This window comes from Talpa occidentalis, unplaced genomic scaffold (assembly GCF_014898055.3).
Source record: "Talpa occidentalis isolate TD23 unplaced genomic scaffold, MPIMG_talOcc4v2.1 talOcc4.9, whole genome shotgun sequence".
Lineage (NCBI taxonomy): Eukaryota > Metazoa > Chordata > Mammalia > Eulipotyphla > Talpidae > Talpa > Talpa occidentalis.
Window position 1 is genome coordinate 80345978 of NW_023605305.1, and position 16727 is coordinate 80362704.

The window sequence follows — 16727 nt, forward strand, 5'->3', positions numbered from 1 at the left end:
GCCCTAAATGAAGATCTAGATCACATGGACATAATAGACATCTATAGGACACTGCACCCTCAAAAAAATCAATACATATTTTTCTCACATGCACATGGATCATTCTCCAGGGTCAACCTCATATTAGGTCACAAGACAAACATCAACAAATTCATGAAGACTGAAATCATACCAAATATCTTCTCTGACCATAAAGGCATCAAACTAGAAATCAACTGTGAAAAGCAAGCAAGGAGATTGCACAGTACATGGAGACTGAGCAACATGAGAGGCTGTTAGGGGAAAAGGATGTCCTGAGCCATCTCCATACAGGCTTTGTGGACTCTACCCCCCAATCCATCAAGACACTGGGAACTACAAATCCCATGATCACCAAAGGGAAGATTGCGAGGACCTGAGGGTGGTGTTAAGCAACCAGGTTCTCGATTTGAGTATTTAACTGGCCATGTGGCCGGGGTCGCCCTCTTGGCCATGCTGTGTGCTAGGTTTTTCGCCAGCTGGCCGGGTCACTGGGAGATAAGTTTGTAAATGCGTCCTAATCTCCCTCTTTTTCTCTCTGAGTTATTCATTTCCCATTTCCCCTTCCCTTGTAAATAAATCTTTTATCAACCTTTTGTGTGTGTCTGAAGTTTAGCATTAATAAGTCCCCTTTAAGTGCATGGGTGAGGACCCACAGGCAGGCAACCCAGTTTATATCAGGATTGCTCTGTAACAAGGCCACTGGGTAAACAAGGAAATCAAAGAAGAAACTAAAAAATACCTTGAGACAAACGACAAAGATGACACAACTTTCCAGAATGTATAGGACTCAACAAAAGTGGTATTAAGAATAAAGCATATAGTAATACAGGCCATATCAAGAAGCAAGAAATAACCCAAAGAAACAACCTAATCGCCCATCTAGAGGAACTAGAAAAAGAACAACAAAAAGACCCAAAAATCAGTAAAGAAAGGAAATAATAAAAATTCAAGCAGAAATAAATAAAATAGAAATAAAACAGACAATCCAAAAGATTAATGAAATCAAAGGCTGGTTCTTCAAAAACAAAAACAAAATCAAAAACAAAAAAACAAAAAAACCCCTCACAAGGCTCACAAAGAAAAAAGGGGAGGGCCTTCCCAGTGGTGCAGCAGTTGAGTGCTGGGTTGCGAGGCTGCAGCGCCAGTTTGATCCCTGGCCAGCGGCCGCTGGGGCGAGGGTCCCACATGGCGCGCAGACCTCTCCTGCCGCCCACTGCTCCCTTCAGCAGTGTACTTCGTCACTCTGCCTGATCTACTCTCTGTTCTGGCTCTGGTGAATTCTCTCACCCTCCTGCGCCTCTGACTGTACCCAGTGCTTGTATAAATAAATAAAAAGATCTTTAAAAAAAAAAGGGGGGGGGGAGAAAACTCAAGAAAGTAGGATTATAAATAAAAGAGGAGAAATTACAACACAGTAGAAATTCAGAGGATAATTAGCGATTACTATGAACATGTATATGCAAACAAGTTCAACAGTCTAGATGAGATGGACAAATTCTTAGAGTTATACAATTACCCAAAGCTGAACAAAGAAGAAATAAAAACTGAAAGAAATTACAAGTTGTGAAATTGAAACAGTTATCAAAACTCTCCCAAAAAACAAAAGTCCAGGACCAGATGGTTTCATAAATGAATTCTACCAAACATTCAAAGATGGCTATCCTACAAAAGTCTTTCAAAAATCAAGAAAAAAGGAAAACTACCAAATACACTATACAAGGCCAGCATTACACCAAAAGCAAACAAAGACAACACAAAGAAAGGAAACTATAGACCAATCTCCCTAATGAACACAGATGCAAAAATCCTCACTGAAATCTTAGCAAACCAAATTCAACAATGCATTAAAAGGATTATATACCACAACCAAGTAGGATTTATTCCAGGTACACAAAGATAGTTCAACATCCAAAAATCAATTACATAATTCACCACCTCAAAAGAAAAATAAAAACCATATCAAAGAAAAATAAAACCACATAAACACAAAACAGAGTCTGGGAAAGCATTTGATAAGGTCCAACATCCATTTATGATGAAGGCCCTTGAAAAACTCAGGATAAAAGGGACATACTTTAGTATAGTAAAAGCCATATAGGACAAACCCACAGCCAATACCATTCTCAATGGTGAAAAGCTGAAAGAAAGTCTTCCCATTAAGATTTGGAACAAGACAAGGATGCCCGCTCTCACCACTGCTCTTCAATATAGTACTAGAAGTCCTAGCTAGGGCAATTAGGCAAGAGAAAGACATAAAAGGAATTCAAATAGGGAAAGAAGAAGTGAAACTATCATTATCTGCAGATGATATACGCTATATAGAGATTGCTAAAAAATCCACAGAAAAACTAATTAAAGCAATAAACCAGTTTAGTAAAGTAGCAGGTTACAAAATCCATACACAAAAATCAGTACCCTTCCTATGTGCAAACACTCAATCTCATGAGTAAGAAATTAAAAAAAACATCCCATTTGCAATTGTACCAAAAAAATTTTAAATACCTGGGAATAAACCTAACGAAGGAGGTAAAAGACCTACACAAGGAAAACTACAAAACACTGTTAAAAGATGCAAAGAAGAGGCAGCACTCCATCTGCCCACCTGTGACTATGCAGGTGCTTCTTTTCACCAACTCTCTCCCTCTGCAGGGCAGCAGCTTCTGCCTGCCTGTGACCTGTACCATGCTGGACTTCTCTTCACTGACCTCCCTCAGCGGAGGCAGCTCTCCTCAAGGCCGCCCGCCTGCAACCATGCAGGCCTCTCTCAGCAAACCTGTCCCTTTCGGGGCAGCTCTTTCTGCCCACTTGTGTCTATGCAAGTGTCTTTTACTCTTTTGTCCCTTTCCCTAATAAACCTGCCCTTTAAAAAAAAAAAAAAAAAAAAGATGCAAAGCCTATACAAAGAAATGGAAAGATATCCCGTACTCATGGATTGGAAGAAATAATGAAAAATCACAACCACTAAACTTATCTGCAATGTGGGGTGATTTTCTCCAGCAACGCTCAGCTATGTGAGGACCTATACAAACAAGGGTTGGCAGATGGCCATATTCATCCAGGGCTGGAGTTTTCCTAGAGTTCAGGCAGAAGAGGGCCAAGGGGACAATGAGAATGCAGAAGCCCGTGAACTGAAGGTCTCAAGAATTATTTCTGTGGGGCCCTTGCAAGCTGGAAGGAAAGAGGTTGTGGTCAGAAAAAAGGATGTCTATATGTGTGGATTTGGAGGTTGTGCACATTCTGCAGATAATAAGGCTCAAGTTGTACCTGGGATTGCAAGACTGGGGCTGGGTGAAAGAAATTTCATAGGTGATGAGAAAGTAAATGTACTAAGGAGTCATGATATGTGGGAGTAGCTGTTCCTACCAGGAAAAAAGCCTCTGAAATCTTGAGTTGTGATTGCTGCATAAGAAGATAAAGGTTTCCAGGAGTCATCTTCACATTTCTTCATGAACTGGTCAAAGAGGAGTCGCATGTCCTTGCTCCAGCTGGGGTTAGGGAGAGGGGAATCCTTAGGAGTGACTTTCCCAGAAGAAAACGATTTCTAAAAGAGAAAAAGGAATAATGGGATGTGTGTCCTATTGCATAACATTATTCTCCTATTTCTAGCCATCTTGCTGCTTTTCTTCTTCCCAGAAGCTTATCATTTCAGAGCTGACATACTGGAAGTGAAGTTTGACTGGAGTGGGTTCAAGAGAGAACAGAAAGTGAGAAATATAGTTGTGGCATGTCTGTAGGCTAATGAGAAAGATCTAGCAGAAAGGATGTCCTGAAGGAGGTCAAGGGGATGGAATCCAGTGGGCAAACAGAAGGCTTGTTCTCTTCTAAGAGTACGGCCATTACAGTCGTAACAAGAAAAAGTAGAACATGAGCACAGATGCAGGGAGGAGGGTAAGTGAGGCAGGAGGAGCCTAGACATTCTCTTCTGATGGCTTTATTTTCTCTTAGTGAAACAGGAGGCAACATCAGCTGAGAGTGAGGCTTGAGAAGAAGATAGAAAATAGCCATACATGGGCCTCCCCTCGTGGCACAGAGGTTGAGCACTGGGCTGTGAGGCTGCCCAAAAAAAAAAAAAAAAAGAAAAGAAAATAGCCATACAATGTGGGAGAGTGAATGGATGAGGGAAAAAAGGAATAATGATAGTCAGACAACATTAAAGGTCTACTTAAGTAATAAAAAAAAAAAACACTGCAATTTCCAAACTACTATTTAAACACGTATTTAGGAGATTAAAAGTTAATAAGTAAATTAGTAAATATCTTCATAGGCCCATGAAGTCAGGGGCCCTATGTGTCCCTCAAGTCTATTTCATGAAAATAACGCTTAGAACAGCACAGATGCTCAACAAACAGTTGTTGAATGAATAAATACTGGGTGCTGAAAATGAGAAACCAAAACAGTCTTTACAGATTGATTCTTAAAAATGAAAAATGGGGGGGGCCTCCCCTGGTGGCGCAGCGGTTCAGCAGTAGGCTGTGAAGCTGCCCTCAGCCTCTGCAGTGCCGGTTCGATCCCCGGCCACTGGCGAGGGTCCCACATGGCGCGACAGACCTCTCCTGCTGCGCCTGTTGCTCCCCTCAGCAATGTATTTCTTCGTCAGTCTGCCTGTTCTGTTCCCCGCTCTGGTGAATTCTCTCACCCTCCCGCGCTTCTGACTGTACCCAGTGCTTGTATAAATAAATAAAATCTTTAAAAAAAAAAAAGGAAGAATGGGGGGCCTCCCTGGTGGAGCAAGGGGTTAAGTACTGCACTAGGAAGCAATCTGCACCTTCTGCAGCACGAGTTTGTTCCCCGGCCTGCCAGGGAGCAACCCACATGGCGAGGCAGACCTCTCCTGACTTGCCTGCTGCTCCCCTGAGCAGTGTCTTTCAGTCAGTCTGCCTGTTCTGTTCCCCACTCTGTCTCGGGTGAATCCTCTCACCCCTCTCCCGGCACCTCTGGCCTGTAGCCCAGTTCTTGTATGCATAAATAAATAAAAATCTTAAAAAAAAAAAAAAAAGAACAGTGATGTAAAAAATAAAAAAAAAAATATGGACTTCAATACTACCCACATTTTAAAAACTCTTCGAACCAGTGGTTCCTAACATTTTTAGGTTCTGGGGCCCTCTGAGAAATCTCATTAAAGCTGTTGCTATCTGCCTAAAAAATCTGACTTTTTGGCCTCCCTGGTGGCACAGCGGGTTGAGCCCTGCGCTGTGAAGCTGTCTGCAGCCTCTGCAGCGTGGGTTTGATTCCTGGCAGGCCAGGGAGATATCCATATGGTGTGGCAGATCTCTCCTGTCTCGCCCACTGCTCCCCTCAGCAGTGTTTTCAGTCCATCTGCCTGTTCTGCTCCCCACTCTGTCTCTGGTGAATCCTCTCACCTTCCCGCGCTTCTGACCTGTACCCCAGTTCTTGTATAAATAAATAAATCTTTTAAAAAAAAACAACAAAAAAACCCCTGACTTTCCTTGAGGAGAGACATTATTTTCCAAGTGCTTATCAGAAGGAATGGCATATTTCTTGCACACTCATAGCAGAAGGGCTGCCAGTTTTGATTTTTGTTTTAAATGCAAAAGTATAATTTAAGAGCCTAATTTGTATTATAATAGTGTCTTCTAAAATGGTAGATAAAGGTGGCCATTATTATCTCCATTTAAAGGGAGATAAACCAAAGATGAGTTCAATAAAACTGTTGCAGTGATGACAGAAAAGCAGAGGATAAACCAGATTAAAGAATTTTCAATTACTAGTCAATTATTGGTATCATCACAGAAACCACTGGTCCTCAAATTCTAGGGCCAATGGCATCCAAATACAGACTGTCATGTTCTATACCAAATGGTCCAGATATTTTGGGTCAGGCTCAGAAACAGTGAACAGGCAGCTCTTTCTGCCCGCTTGTGTCTATGCAAGTGTCCTTTATTCTTCTGTCCCCTTTCCCTAATAAATCTGCTCTTTAAATATTAAAAAAACAAACAGTTTTGAACAACCAAAAGTTTAACTCTTCACTTAGTACAAAACTGAGACCAACTCAGCTTCTTGAATGTGAAACCTCCTGAGAAGCCAAAAGGGCAGGGTAGCAGTATATGCCATCCCAAAATGTGCCTCTTAGGCGTAGGATCATTTTGAGAAACAGGTGTAAGAGAAGCTCAAAATAGTATAGAACTTAGCTTTATGTATGGGGAATTTATACTTATACTTTTGTAAGGGTGTTTCTCTCTTAGTAACAGGAAGAGAAGGAAGACTCAGGAATCTTATTGATAGAAAAATCACCTAATTAAATTGACCTAACAAACCTTACTTTTCTTTTACAGAGTGTTTCCTGGTAACATTCTCATAATGCCATCCCCACTGTCCCCACACCTTTTTTGTCTTTAGCTGAAGATGGTACTTAAACTAGTGGCTTGGGCCTCCTAGGGCAGAGGAGTTATGTACTTTTCCCTGAATATCTCCCATGTACTCATGAGGTATGCATGCTAATGACTTCTGCTTTTTTTTTAAGAAGGCGGTGGGTAGGAAAGAAGGTTGTTCACTATTCTTCCCAATTCTTATACCACTAACTTGGAACTACATTTAGTCCTCCTTGAAAAAAATTAAGGCACATTTATTTCTTCCATAGCTTTTATCACCATTTGTTTTTACTTCAACGCTATCACCATCTGACATATTTTCTTCTTTCTTTAATGGTTCATTTCTTACCACGAGAGTGTCAGCTCATGAGAACAGAGATTTTAGGTAAAGAAAAGCAAGTAGAGCTTCTTAACAGGTTCCTCTGGGTGATTTCTCCCTTCCTTCCCTCTCCTTATCCTGCTGTTCTTCCTACAAGGATGCGCAAAGCACTTACTATGCAGCAGGCTCTGCTTTAAGCACTGGAAATACAGTGAGGAAAAAACATAAAAATCTCTGCCCTCATAGAGCAGACACTCTAGTGGAGAGGCAAACAAATAAACACAAAGATGGTGACAGTGTTGCAGAAAAAAGAAATGCACTTTAATATATGCATATTATTAACTGAAAGAAAACAAAGTGGAAAGGCTACATTATTGTAAATAATCTGGAAAAGGCACATCTATGAAATAAAAGGATTGGTGGTTTCCAAGGAAGGGGCAAGAAGGGGTGAAGGTGGAGCACACCATGATAACTGTGAGGTAGAATATTTGCACTAAGCTGTACCTTTTCTCAGGAATGAGATAGAAGAGCCATCCTCACAGAACTGGATCCAGCTACGTATTCCCAATATGGTGACTGAGTGTTCTACATGGAGGGGAGGGGAGACATATGCAAGAATGTGGGGTGCATGAGGAGACCAGAACGTCTGTGCATGACCCTCACGATTCTTTTTTTTTTAAGATTTTTTTACTTATGCATACAAGAACTGGGGTGTAGGCCAGAGGTGTGGGGTGGTGAGAGGATTCACCAGAGACAGAGTGGGGAGCAGAACAGGCAGATCTACTGAAATACACTGCAGAGAGGAACAGCGGGTGAGATAGGAGATGTCTGTTGCGCAATGTGGGCTAGCTCCCTGGCCTGGGACCTAACCTATGCCCCAGTGGCTGGTGATAGCTTAATAGTGCTGAGACTTTAACCCTTGAGCTACCAGGGAGGACCAACCCTCTAATTCTAGCCTTAATTCATGATGTGCCAGTCCCCCAAATAAAAGGGAATTCCTTCCTGAAGAGTTCTCTCTTCTCCATTGTTTATCAGGCAATAAAATTCTTGGTTTGTTTAGCTGAAACTTGTTTCTGAATTTTGGCTTTGGGTCACCAGGCAAATGGATCATCACTTTAAGGGGAGTTTGCTAACAGTATTATACTATAATAATAGATATAATAATTACACATTTGTCAAAGCCCATAGAAAGTACAACATAAAGAATGAAGTCTAATGTAAACTATGGACTTCAGTTATTAATAATTAACACTGGCTCATCAGTTATGACAAATGTACTACACTAAAGCAACTATTAACAGAGGAATGCGGAGGAAGTTGTAACAGGTATTTGGAAACTCTACTTTCCACTCATTTTTCTGTAAACCTGAAACTGCTCAAGAGGATATAATAATGAATTAAAACACACATACACCAGAAAAGAAGTGCAGTGGTATGAGGTGGGGTGGCCTACTTTGGAATTTTAGAATCTGGGAGATGAGCGAGGGTGGCCCAAATGTCCCAACTCTCTTAGGGTGACAGTATCATATATTGGGATAAATGATGAAAGCCTCAGGAGAGCAAGTAGATGAGGTTATGGGAGGGTGGAGGCTCTCTGGGGCTCTGTCTTCACTCCTGCTAATGGTGATAGGAGGTAAGGGTGGGAGACAGGCTTATTCTTAGTTATAGGCTTTATGTTATCCCACAATCTACAAAATATATTCAGATTTATGGCCTACAAAACTGGAGACTTTACCAAACCTCTGCCCCATCCGCCTTCCTTTAAGTGGTAACTATTGCTTTAATCTGTTCTTAGTTTTCTTTTTTTTTTCTTTAAAGATTTATTTTATTTATTTATGCATACAAGAGCTGGGGTGTAGGCCAGAGGTATGGGGGCAGGGAGGGGTGAGAGGATTCACCAGAGACAGAGTGGGGAGCAGAACAGGCAGATCTACTGAAATACACTGCTGAGGGGAGCAGCAGGTGAGACAGGAGAGGTCTGCTGCACCATGTGGGTAGTTCCCTGGCCAAAGATTGAACTCATGCTGCAGTGACTGCCAATAGCTTCACAGTACTGAGACTTAACCCCTTCCACCCCTGGGGAGCCCCCTGTTCTTAGTTTTCTATGGGATATTTAAATAGTCTTTATGGGAGAGTAGCTGTTCCTACCAGGACACCTGGTTTTCAAGTCTTGACTCTTGTGAGAAGATTTAGAAGTATAAAATGGCAAATATTCCCAGGAGCCATCTTCACATTTCTTCATGAAGTGATCAAAGAGGAGTCTTATGTCCTTGCTCCAGCTGGGGTTGGGGAGAGAACGATCCTTAAGAGTGACTTTCTCAGAAGAAAATGACCTCTAAAAGATAGAGAGGAGAAAAAGAAGAGTAATAGAAGGCGTATCCTATTGCATCACATATTCTCCTATTTTCTGATCATTCTTGCTACTTTTCCTGTTCCCAGAGCTTGTCTTTTCAGAGAGGAAGCAAATTTCAAGGGTCACTGGTTCAACCTCCTTGGGAGAAATGGGAGACTGAAAGAGGGAATGATACCCTTGCTGTCACCCTACTAGCTATTGGTAGAGATGGCATTAAGACCAGGTCTGCAGACACCCTTCCTTTTTCAAACTTTAAACAAGCACAGGTGAGCCAGGCACTGGAGATAAAGAGGGATGAAGGACAGACATTTTCCTCCATGTAAAGAAAGTGCTGCCACTGGGGAAGTCAGAGCATAAGGGAGAGGTATGCATCTCAGACTGGGGATTCAAGGAGGAGCCCTTTTGACTGGAATTTTGATTAGACAAGCAGAAAGTAGCCAGCTAGAAAGAGTATTGTAGGCTGGGGGCCTCCCCAGTGGCACAGCGGTTGAGCGCTGGGTTGTGAAGCTGCCCACAGCCTCTGCAGTGCTGGTTCGATCCCCGGCTGCTCCCCGGCCACCGGAGGGAGGGCCCCACATGGCGCGCAGACCTCCCCTGCCGCCCGCTGCTCCCCTCAGCAGTGTACTTTGGTCCTTCTGCCTGCTCTGCTCCCCGCTCTGGTGAATTCTCTCACCCTCCCGTGCTTCTGACTGTACCCAGTGCTTGTATAAATAAATAAATAAATCTTAAAAAACAAAAGTGGAAAGAAAAATAGAAATTAAAAAAAAAAAAAAAAGAAAGAGTATTGTAGGCAAAGGAACACTAAGTGCAAAAGCAAGGATGCATGAAACAGTTTTGAGGGATTAATTATTATCCACATTTTATAGATAATGAAACTAAGGCCTAAAAGAAGTTTGACATTATTTTGGTGCAATGAGAAGAGCAGATGGCTGCAGAGATGTAGGCAAGGGTGACTATGAGAAGCCTCCACACTAGGCTAACTGCTGAGTTGTATCTACAGAGCTCTCAGAGGGATTTAAACAGGGGAGTGCTATCAGATCTGGCCATAACATGAAAGATACTGGGAGTAACCAAGATTGGAATCAGAGGGCCATGTCTGGAGGCTAATGGGGTAACCCATGTGAAAGTTATGAGCATATAAGGAGAACTTGTGATTATTTGGTAAAGGAGAGTAAGGGAAGAGGAAAATACAAAAGAACCAATCCCAGGTTTGGGAATTGTGCAACAGAATGTACGACAGAGGCAAATGTCAAGAAAGAGAACATGAAGAATAGGGGCCTCCTAGGGGACTTAACCTAGGGGTTATGTCTCAGCACTTTTACTGCTGCTGCCTGAGTTTTATCCCCCACCAGGGAGCTACCCACATACTGCACAGCAGACCTCTCCGGTCTCATCCACTGCTCCCCTTAACAGTGTATTTCAGGGGTCTCCCCTGGTGGCGCAGTGGTTGAGCGCGGGGCTGCGAAGCTTCCCGTAGCCTCTGAAGCGCCGGTTTGAACCCCGGCCACCGGCGAGGGTCCCACATGGCGCGCAGACCTCTCCTGCCGCGTACCTCAGCCTGTTCTGTTCCCCACTCTGGCTCTGGTGAATTCTCTCACCCTCCCGCGCTTCTGACTGTACCCAGTGCTTGTATAAATAAATAAATAAATCTTTAAAAAAAGAAAAAAAGAATGTAAGCTCCACAATGGCAAGAATTTAAAAACAAACAAACAAACAAAAAAACCCAAAAAACAAAAACAGTGTATTTCAGTCAGTTTACCTGTTCTGCTCCCCACTCTGTCTCTGGTGAATCCTCTTGCCACCTGCACCTCTGGCCTACACCTCACTTTTTCTATGCAAAAAATAAATATATAAAAAAAGAAGAGAACGAGGTTGGGGGAACAAGTGCTTCACGTCATAGTATAGTATAACTTATGGTATAAATAGAACTTATAGTATAACTTATAGTAACAATGGCTCTATCCATGCTTTTCTCTGTAGCACTACATACTGCTTACTTCTCTAGTGCCGGCAGCCAAGTGACATGGTACAGGGGCCACTGAGGACTTGGGGAATAAAGTGTGACCTACTAAGGAGCAGGGCAAAGTGAATGCTCACAGGCACCAGAAAGGAAAATCCATTCTTTTAACTTCCAGGGAAATCTTTAAACATTAAGGCCATAGAAGCTATCATTCCACTTCTGGCCATCAAATCAATTCATTTGGATTTAGTGTACCTACAATGCTTGGACTGTACCCCAAAGTCAAAATAAGGGAGGCTATGTTTACTGTGATGAAAGAGCTGGCTCTGATCTTAGCCTGATGGTAAGAACATGGAGAGCCTGACTCAAGAACTCTATGAAAGGGCCTCCCGGTGGCGCAAAGGTTGAGCGCTGGGTTGTGAAGCTGCCCGCAGCCTCTGCCGCGCCGGTTCAATCCCCGGCTGCTCCCTGGCCACAGGAGGAGGGTCCCACATGGCGCGCAGCCCTCTCCTGCCGCCCGCTGCTCCCCTCAGCAGTGTACTTCGGTCTTTCTGCCTGCTCTGCTCCCCGCTCTGGCTCTGGTGAATTCTGTCTCCCTCCTGCACTTCTGATTGTACCCAGTGCTTGTATAAATAAATAAATAAATCTTAAAAAAAAAAAAAAAGAACTCAATGAAACTAATAATTTCTTGGCCAAACAAGAGGGAATATTGACTTTGTGAGTGGAAACATGAGCAGGATAGAGATCACTCCACTCCCTCGCCTAGGATTTGTACCTCTGTTTTTTCTTTATGGTTTTCGACTGGCTCATTTCTTCAGAACCCAGTTCAAAAATTTTGGGAAAGAAAGAAGAGAAAAACAATCTTAAAAGACCCAACTATTATCTTTCCAGCTTACAACCAAAAGAAAAAATTCTGATGTATTTTCTTCAAGTTTTTTTAAATGTAACTTTTCTTAATGTAACTGTAATCTCAGTAACGAAAATACATTTTTAGTATAATTTTATTGTATTAATAATATTTAGTGTTCACTTCCTCATGTCCTTAATCTCAATTTCACTTGTGGGTCTGCTAAACTTAAGCAGCCTGTCGGGCCATCATTACTGTTACCTGCAGTTCAGCATTTCCATACAAGGTCAGAACTGCCCTGTCAATCAGTCACAGGAGCCAAAATTTACAAGGTACTTTTCAAATCAATCAAAAGCAGAAAGCTTGATCACTCTAGGAAGGGTATGCATCAACAGGTATGACCAGGAATGCCCGGGGTGGGGGAAGGGGGTGACGATGGATGCAATAACTTACTCCCAATTTATACATCATGAGGTATGACCAGGAATGCCCGGGGGGCTGAGGACCAATGTATGTATGACAAGGGACCCCAGAAGATGATCAGTGGAACGCCTTGTTGATAAGATTAGGACCATGGCCGGGGGGTCTGGGGTCTGCTTTTGATTACAACACTTGATCATCAAGCAGATAAGAATTATCTGTCAGCAGACTCATGTCCCTCCGAAGCCCTAGATGAAATTCCTTACTTTCACCCATCCTTTTCTCCTTGCCCTCCTAACCCACGTAACTGATGCTGCTGTATGATTATTCCATCAATAAAAACGGACAAGATCTTGCTCTTCAGCAGCATCCTGCATTATGTAGCCTGCTCCATGACTCCCATTTTTTTTATCAGTGTTGTGTTGCACAATGCAACATTCACTAATTTCAGTGGCAAAAAAATAGTCCTTTAAAATGATGTACTATAATTTAGCTAATCATTTAAGTTGGACATTAAAATTATTTCCAAACTTTTTCTGTTTGAAATGAAAATGTCCATTAGAACATTAGAAAAAAGGCCTCTTTCCTATTTTCAATCTTTTCCTTAGAATCCAGTCTTAATCATGTAACTTTTAAAGTACATGAATTCTGAAAGTAACTTCACAGACACAATTAGTCACAAATTAATATGTACTGACTAATAGGTGTCAGTTGAGAGGGAGAATAGGATGTGTAGGCTTTAGAGTTATGAATTTGGGCTCATCTCATCCATAGGTCTCATGTTAAATAAGCAACTCTAGGTCTGATCTGTTACAGCAATTTTCTGGGGAACAGTGCAATAGATAAAAAAAGAACTTTAAGTATTAGAATGACTCCTGGGATGGTGGACTCTCCTACCTGATTTTAACTTTGCAAGTCTGAGATTAACATACAGATGACTAATGGGCACATGAAAGAATGCTCATTGTCACTCATTAGGGAAACACAAATCAAAATCACAATGAGATACCTCTTTTCTGTGAGAATGGCCTAAATCAAAAGGACAGAATGAAAAGGTGTCAGTGAGGGATGCAGAGAAAAAGAAACCCTCATACATTGTTGGTGGGAAGGTAAACTGGTCCAGCCCCTGTTAAAAATAGCATGGAGGTTTCTCAAAATATTAAAAATAGATGTACCATATGATTTAGCAATTTCACTCCTAGGTATCTATCCCAAGAATATGAAAACATTAACTCAAAGTGATATAGGCACTCCTATGTTCACTGCAGTCCTATTTACAATACAATTACAAGATACAGCAACAACCTAAGTGCTTAATAACAGATGAATGGATTAAGAATATGTGTTATATATACACAATGGAATGCTACACAGCTTTAAGAATAAATGAAATCTTGGTATTTGTGAAAAGATAGCTGGAACTGGAGGGGATTATGCAAGCAACAGTGAAATAAATCAGAAGGAGAAAGACATATATCAGATGATTTTATTCACATGGAATAGAAAGAAACAAAACAAAGGAACAAAGCTAAACCAAAACAAATCCTTGAAATCTCACTGCACAATTGAGGTTACCAGAATTGCAGTGGGGGTGGGGTTGAGGAACAAGGTAGAAGGGATCCAGTGGAATACTGTGGAGGATTATGGGTTAGTTGATGGGTACGGTAAGGTAGCATACATTTTAAGAGGTATGAACCTATACCCCCTAAATCATATAGAGTGTTGTAAGCCGATGTTACCTCAATAAAAAATGATGTAATTTAAAAAAATCTGAGATTTAAATAAAACAAACTTTTTTGTGTCCTACTGTATGCCCTGATTCTGTGACAGGAATACTTAATACAGAAAGAAGACTTAGTCCTATCCTCAAGTGCTTACAGTCTTTAGTGTAAAAATGCTACATCAGACACAGGAGCGACTTTCAAAGAACGCTTCAAAAAGATGAGGACTGGTGGAATGATCTTTGCAGGATGAAGAGTTAACTAAGGAGAGAAGGGTAAGGCTGCTCCATGTGAGGGCATGGAGAGATGAATCACACATAATGTATGTTGGAGAACCGTTAGGATTTCAGTTCTCGTGGATGTAAGATACAAAGGAAATAGCAGCAAGATGTGGATGGCAAAGTAGAAAGGGGATGAGAATCACACTGGAGAGGCTCTTTGACCTTACCACAAGGTTCTCCTAGGTCAATGTTTCCAAGGTCAATAAGAAAGATGATTTTTCGATGGCACAAGAACAGAATATGTATTTTTAAGTGCATATTATAAAAGGTCATAAATAGCACATCACACTTATAACTTCACAAATGTTATTACTTAGGAAACAATTCATTAAAGAAAGGGAGTCTTTGAAAGTTCATTAAAAGTAACTTGAGCAGTTACTTTTTCTGTTAGGTGGAGTCTTAGGGAGTTTTAAGCAAAGCAGAAATATAAACTTAAGGTTTAGAAAGCTGGCTCAGAGGTAAAGGATGAGAAGCAATTGTGGGGAAATCAGTTAAAATACTGGTGGGGAAATCAGTTAAAACACTGTGGCAAAGATCTAGGTGAGAAATCTTCCGAACTTGAACTAAGTAGAGAAGAATAAAAACAAAATATTGAAGAAATATTAAGGGGACAGGGACCAAGGTATGTAGAGAGTGACTGAAGGGGTAGAGAAAGTCTTGGATAATTCCAGTCAGGGCTCTGAAGATTGGAAATGGATAGAAGGAAAAGAAAGAAGAGTTTTTTCTTAGCATTCCTGTGCATTTTAGGAGGCAGAGGGAACTATTTAATTTTAGTTTGGGGCATACTCAATCAAGATTCTAGATGAACACTACAATGTTTTGAGAAATACAAATAATTAAAGTTTCAGTGCAAGGAGATAAGAACTAAAAGATATTTGAAGTAAAGGCACTTTAAATACATGACATAGCCTATGTAATTGAGGGATAAATATTAGGAATGATCATTACCTTTTACTGCCCTGATTAGAGAAAAGGTCTTGCTTGATCTTTGGTTATAGCCTTGTCACATGGGATTTATTAAGTAAAGTTATGACTTTTTATGTGTCCCCTATTTAAGATTAAGTTACTAAACGGGAAGGAGCATGATTTATAAGCCTGTAAATACTACTATTAAATATCCTCAACATAGATTACAAGGCACCAACATATAATTAAAGTAACAAAATTCTCTTTGTTGTGAGATCAGCATATACCATTTTCTTTTCCAAAGTGCAAGGTGATACAGGATTAATAACCAATCTGCACTCATTCTTTAAGTGAAAGCAACAATAGCTCTTGCTATTCTTGCTTGCTACAACTGTTCCCACTTTCATATTCCCTCAGTACTTTATTACAGTACATAGTGCACATGTTCTTTCATTTAGCAATGTCATTGCTAGACACTGAACTCCCTGAGAGAAAGGGTTGTTTCTTATTAATCTTTATTGTCATCATCAGTGACCAATATCTGGCATATTGTTGGTGCTTAATTAACATTAATCGATACATCCATGAAGCAAAACACAGGGACAAAAGAACAGGAAATAATTTACTTAATACTAACGGCAGGCATTGGTGCTAAACACTTCACTTGAGTTATCTCATTTAAATTATAGCATCCTAGGTCACGGATGCTAGGGTGGTGGGAGAACTAAGGGTACTACAAGTGAGGGGAGAAAGCAAATGTACAAAAATGAACAATGATGTAAGAAAGTAAATTAAAAAAATTGTAACAACCTTTAAGGGCGGGGTGGGGAAACATTGGTTTAGAGAGGGTAGGATTATCTGAAGAGCAGAGAACAATTAGGATTAAGCCATGAAAGTGACAGCACTCTCCCAGGGAGCAATGCTGGCCAGCCCGACCGCCTGGGTTCAGGTCCCAGCTCTCCACGGCTCTGCGTGACCTTGCTTGAACCGCCACCTTTCCGCACTAATACCCGTACAGGTGGTGTTCCTCCACCTGCGCCATCACCTCCCTGTCCCATTTCGCAAGGTTGACCCTCAGGACTAAAAGAGCCTGTGACCCTGTGAACACTGGTGCCCTGGGCAAGGATGCTAGCCCATATTCTGGGGCCAGTCAATCCGTCCTAGTAGGCAAGTCCCGACGGAGTCTGGCTCCAGGTCCGCTCCCGCGGCCCCCGGACTCACCTGCGCGGGTCGTGGGTCACCAGCCAGCCTGCGCGCGGCCCCCGGCAGCCCGCGCAGGGCGCCAAGGGCGCGGAAGCGCGCGGCGTAGCTCAGCATCCGGGCTCCAGGGCTCCGGGCGCCCGCCAGACGCTGACACCCCGCCCGGCGCCCGCTCAGCCTTTTGACGGCCCGGTAGAGGGGCGGAGCCTATCGGGGGCGGAGTCTGGGCCTGGAAGGCCGAGCTAGGCGCCGGGTCGGAAGACTCTGACCTCCGCGGGCGCCGGGGTCACTTCCGGGACAGCCCCGACCTTTGGCTGAAGGTCCCAGTGGCCGCGTCAGGCGGAGCGACGAGCTCGGAGTTCCGCGGCGG

At 42.2% G+C, this 16727-nt stretch overlaps 1 protein-coding gene and 1 long non-coding RNA gene across 2 annotated transcripts in view; both read right to left on the minus strand.

Annotated features, from left to right (window-relative positions):
- Positions 1 to 122, minus strand: part of THEM4 (thioesterase superfamily member 4) — a 33817-nt gene extending 33695 nt beyond the window's left edge. The window contains exon 1 of the mRNA XM_054691553.1: positions 89 to 122. Within this exon, the coding sequence (XP_054547528.1) occupies positions 89 to 122 (34 nt within the window). The remainder of the gene's footprint in view (positions 1 to 88) is intronic.
- Positions 123 to 3071: 2949 nt separating this feature from the next.
- On the minus strand, positions 3072 to 16396 carry LOC119236869 (uncharacterized). The gene is made up of 3 exons (XR_008550264.1): positions 16379 to 16396; positions 8818 to 9004; positions 3072 to 3562 (listed from the first exon to the last, which is right to left on the minus strand). It is a non-coding gene; the product is annotated as an uncharacterized LOC119236869 (long non-coding RNA).
- Positions 16397 to 16727: the final 331 nt, after the last annotated feature.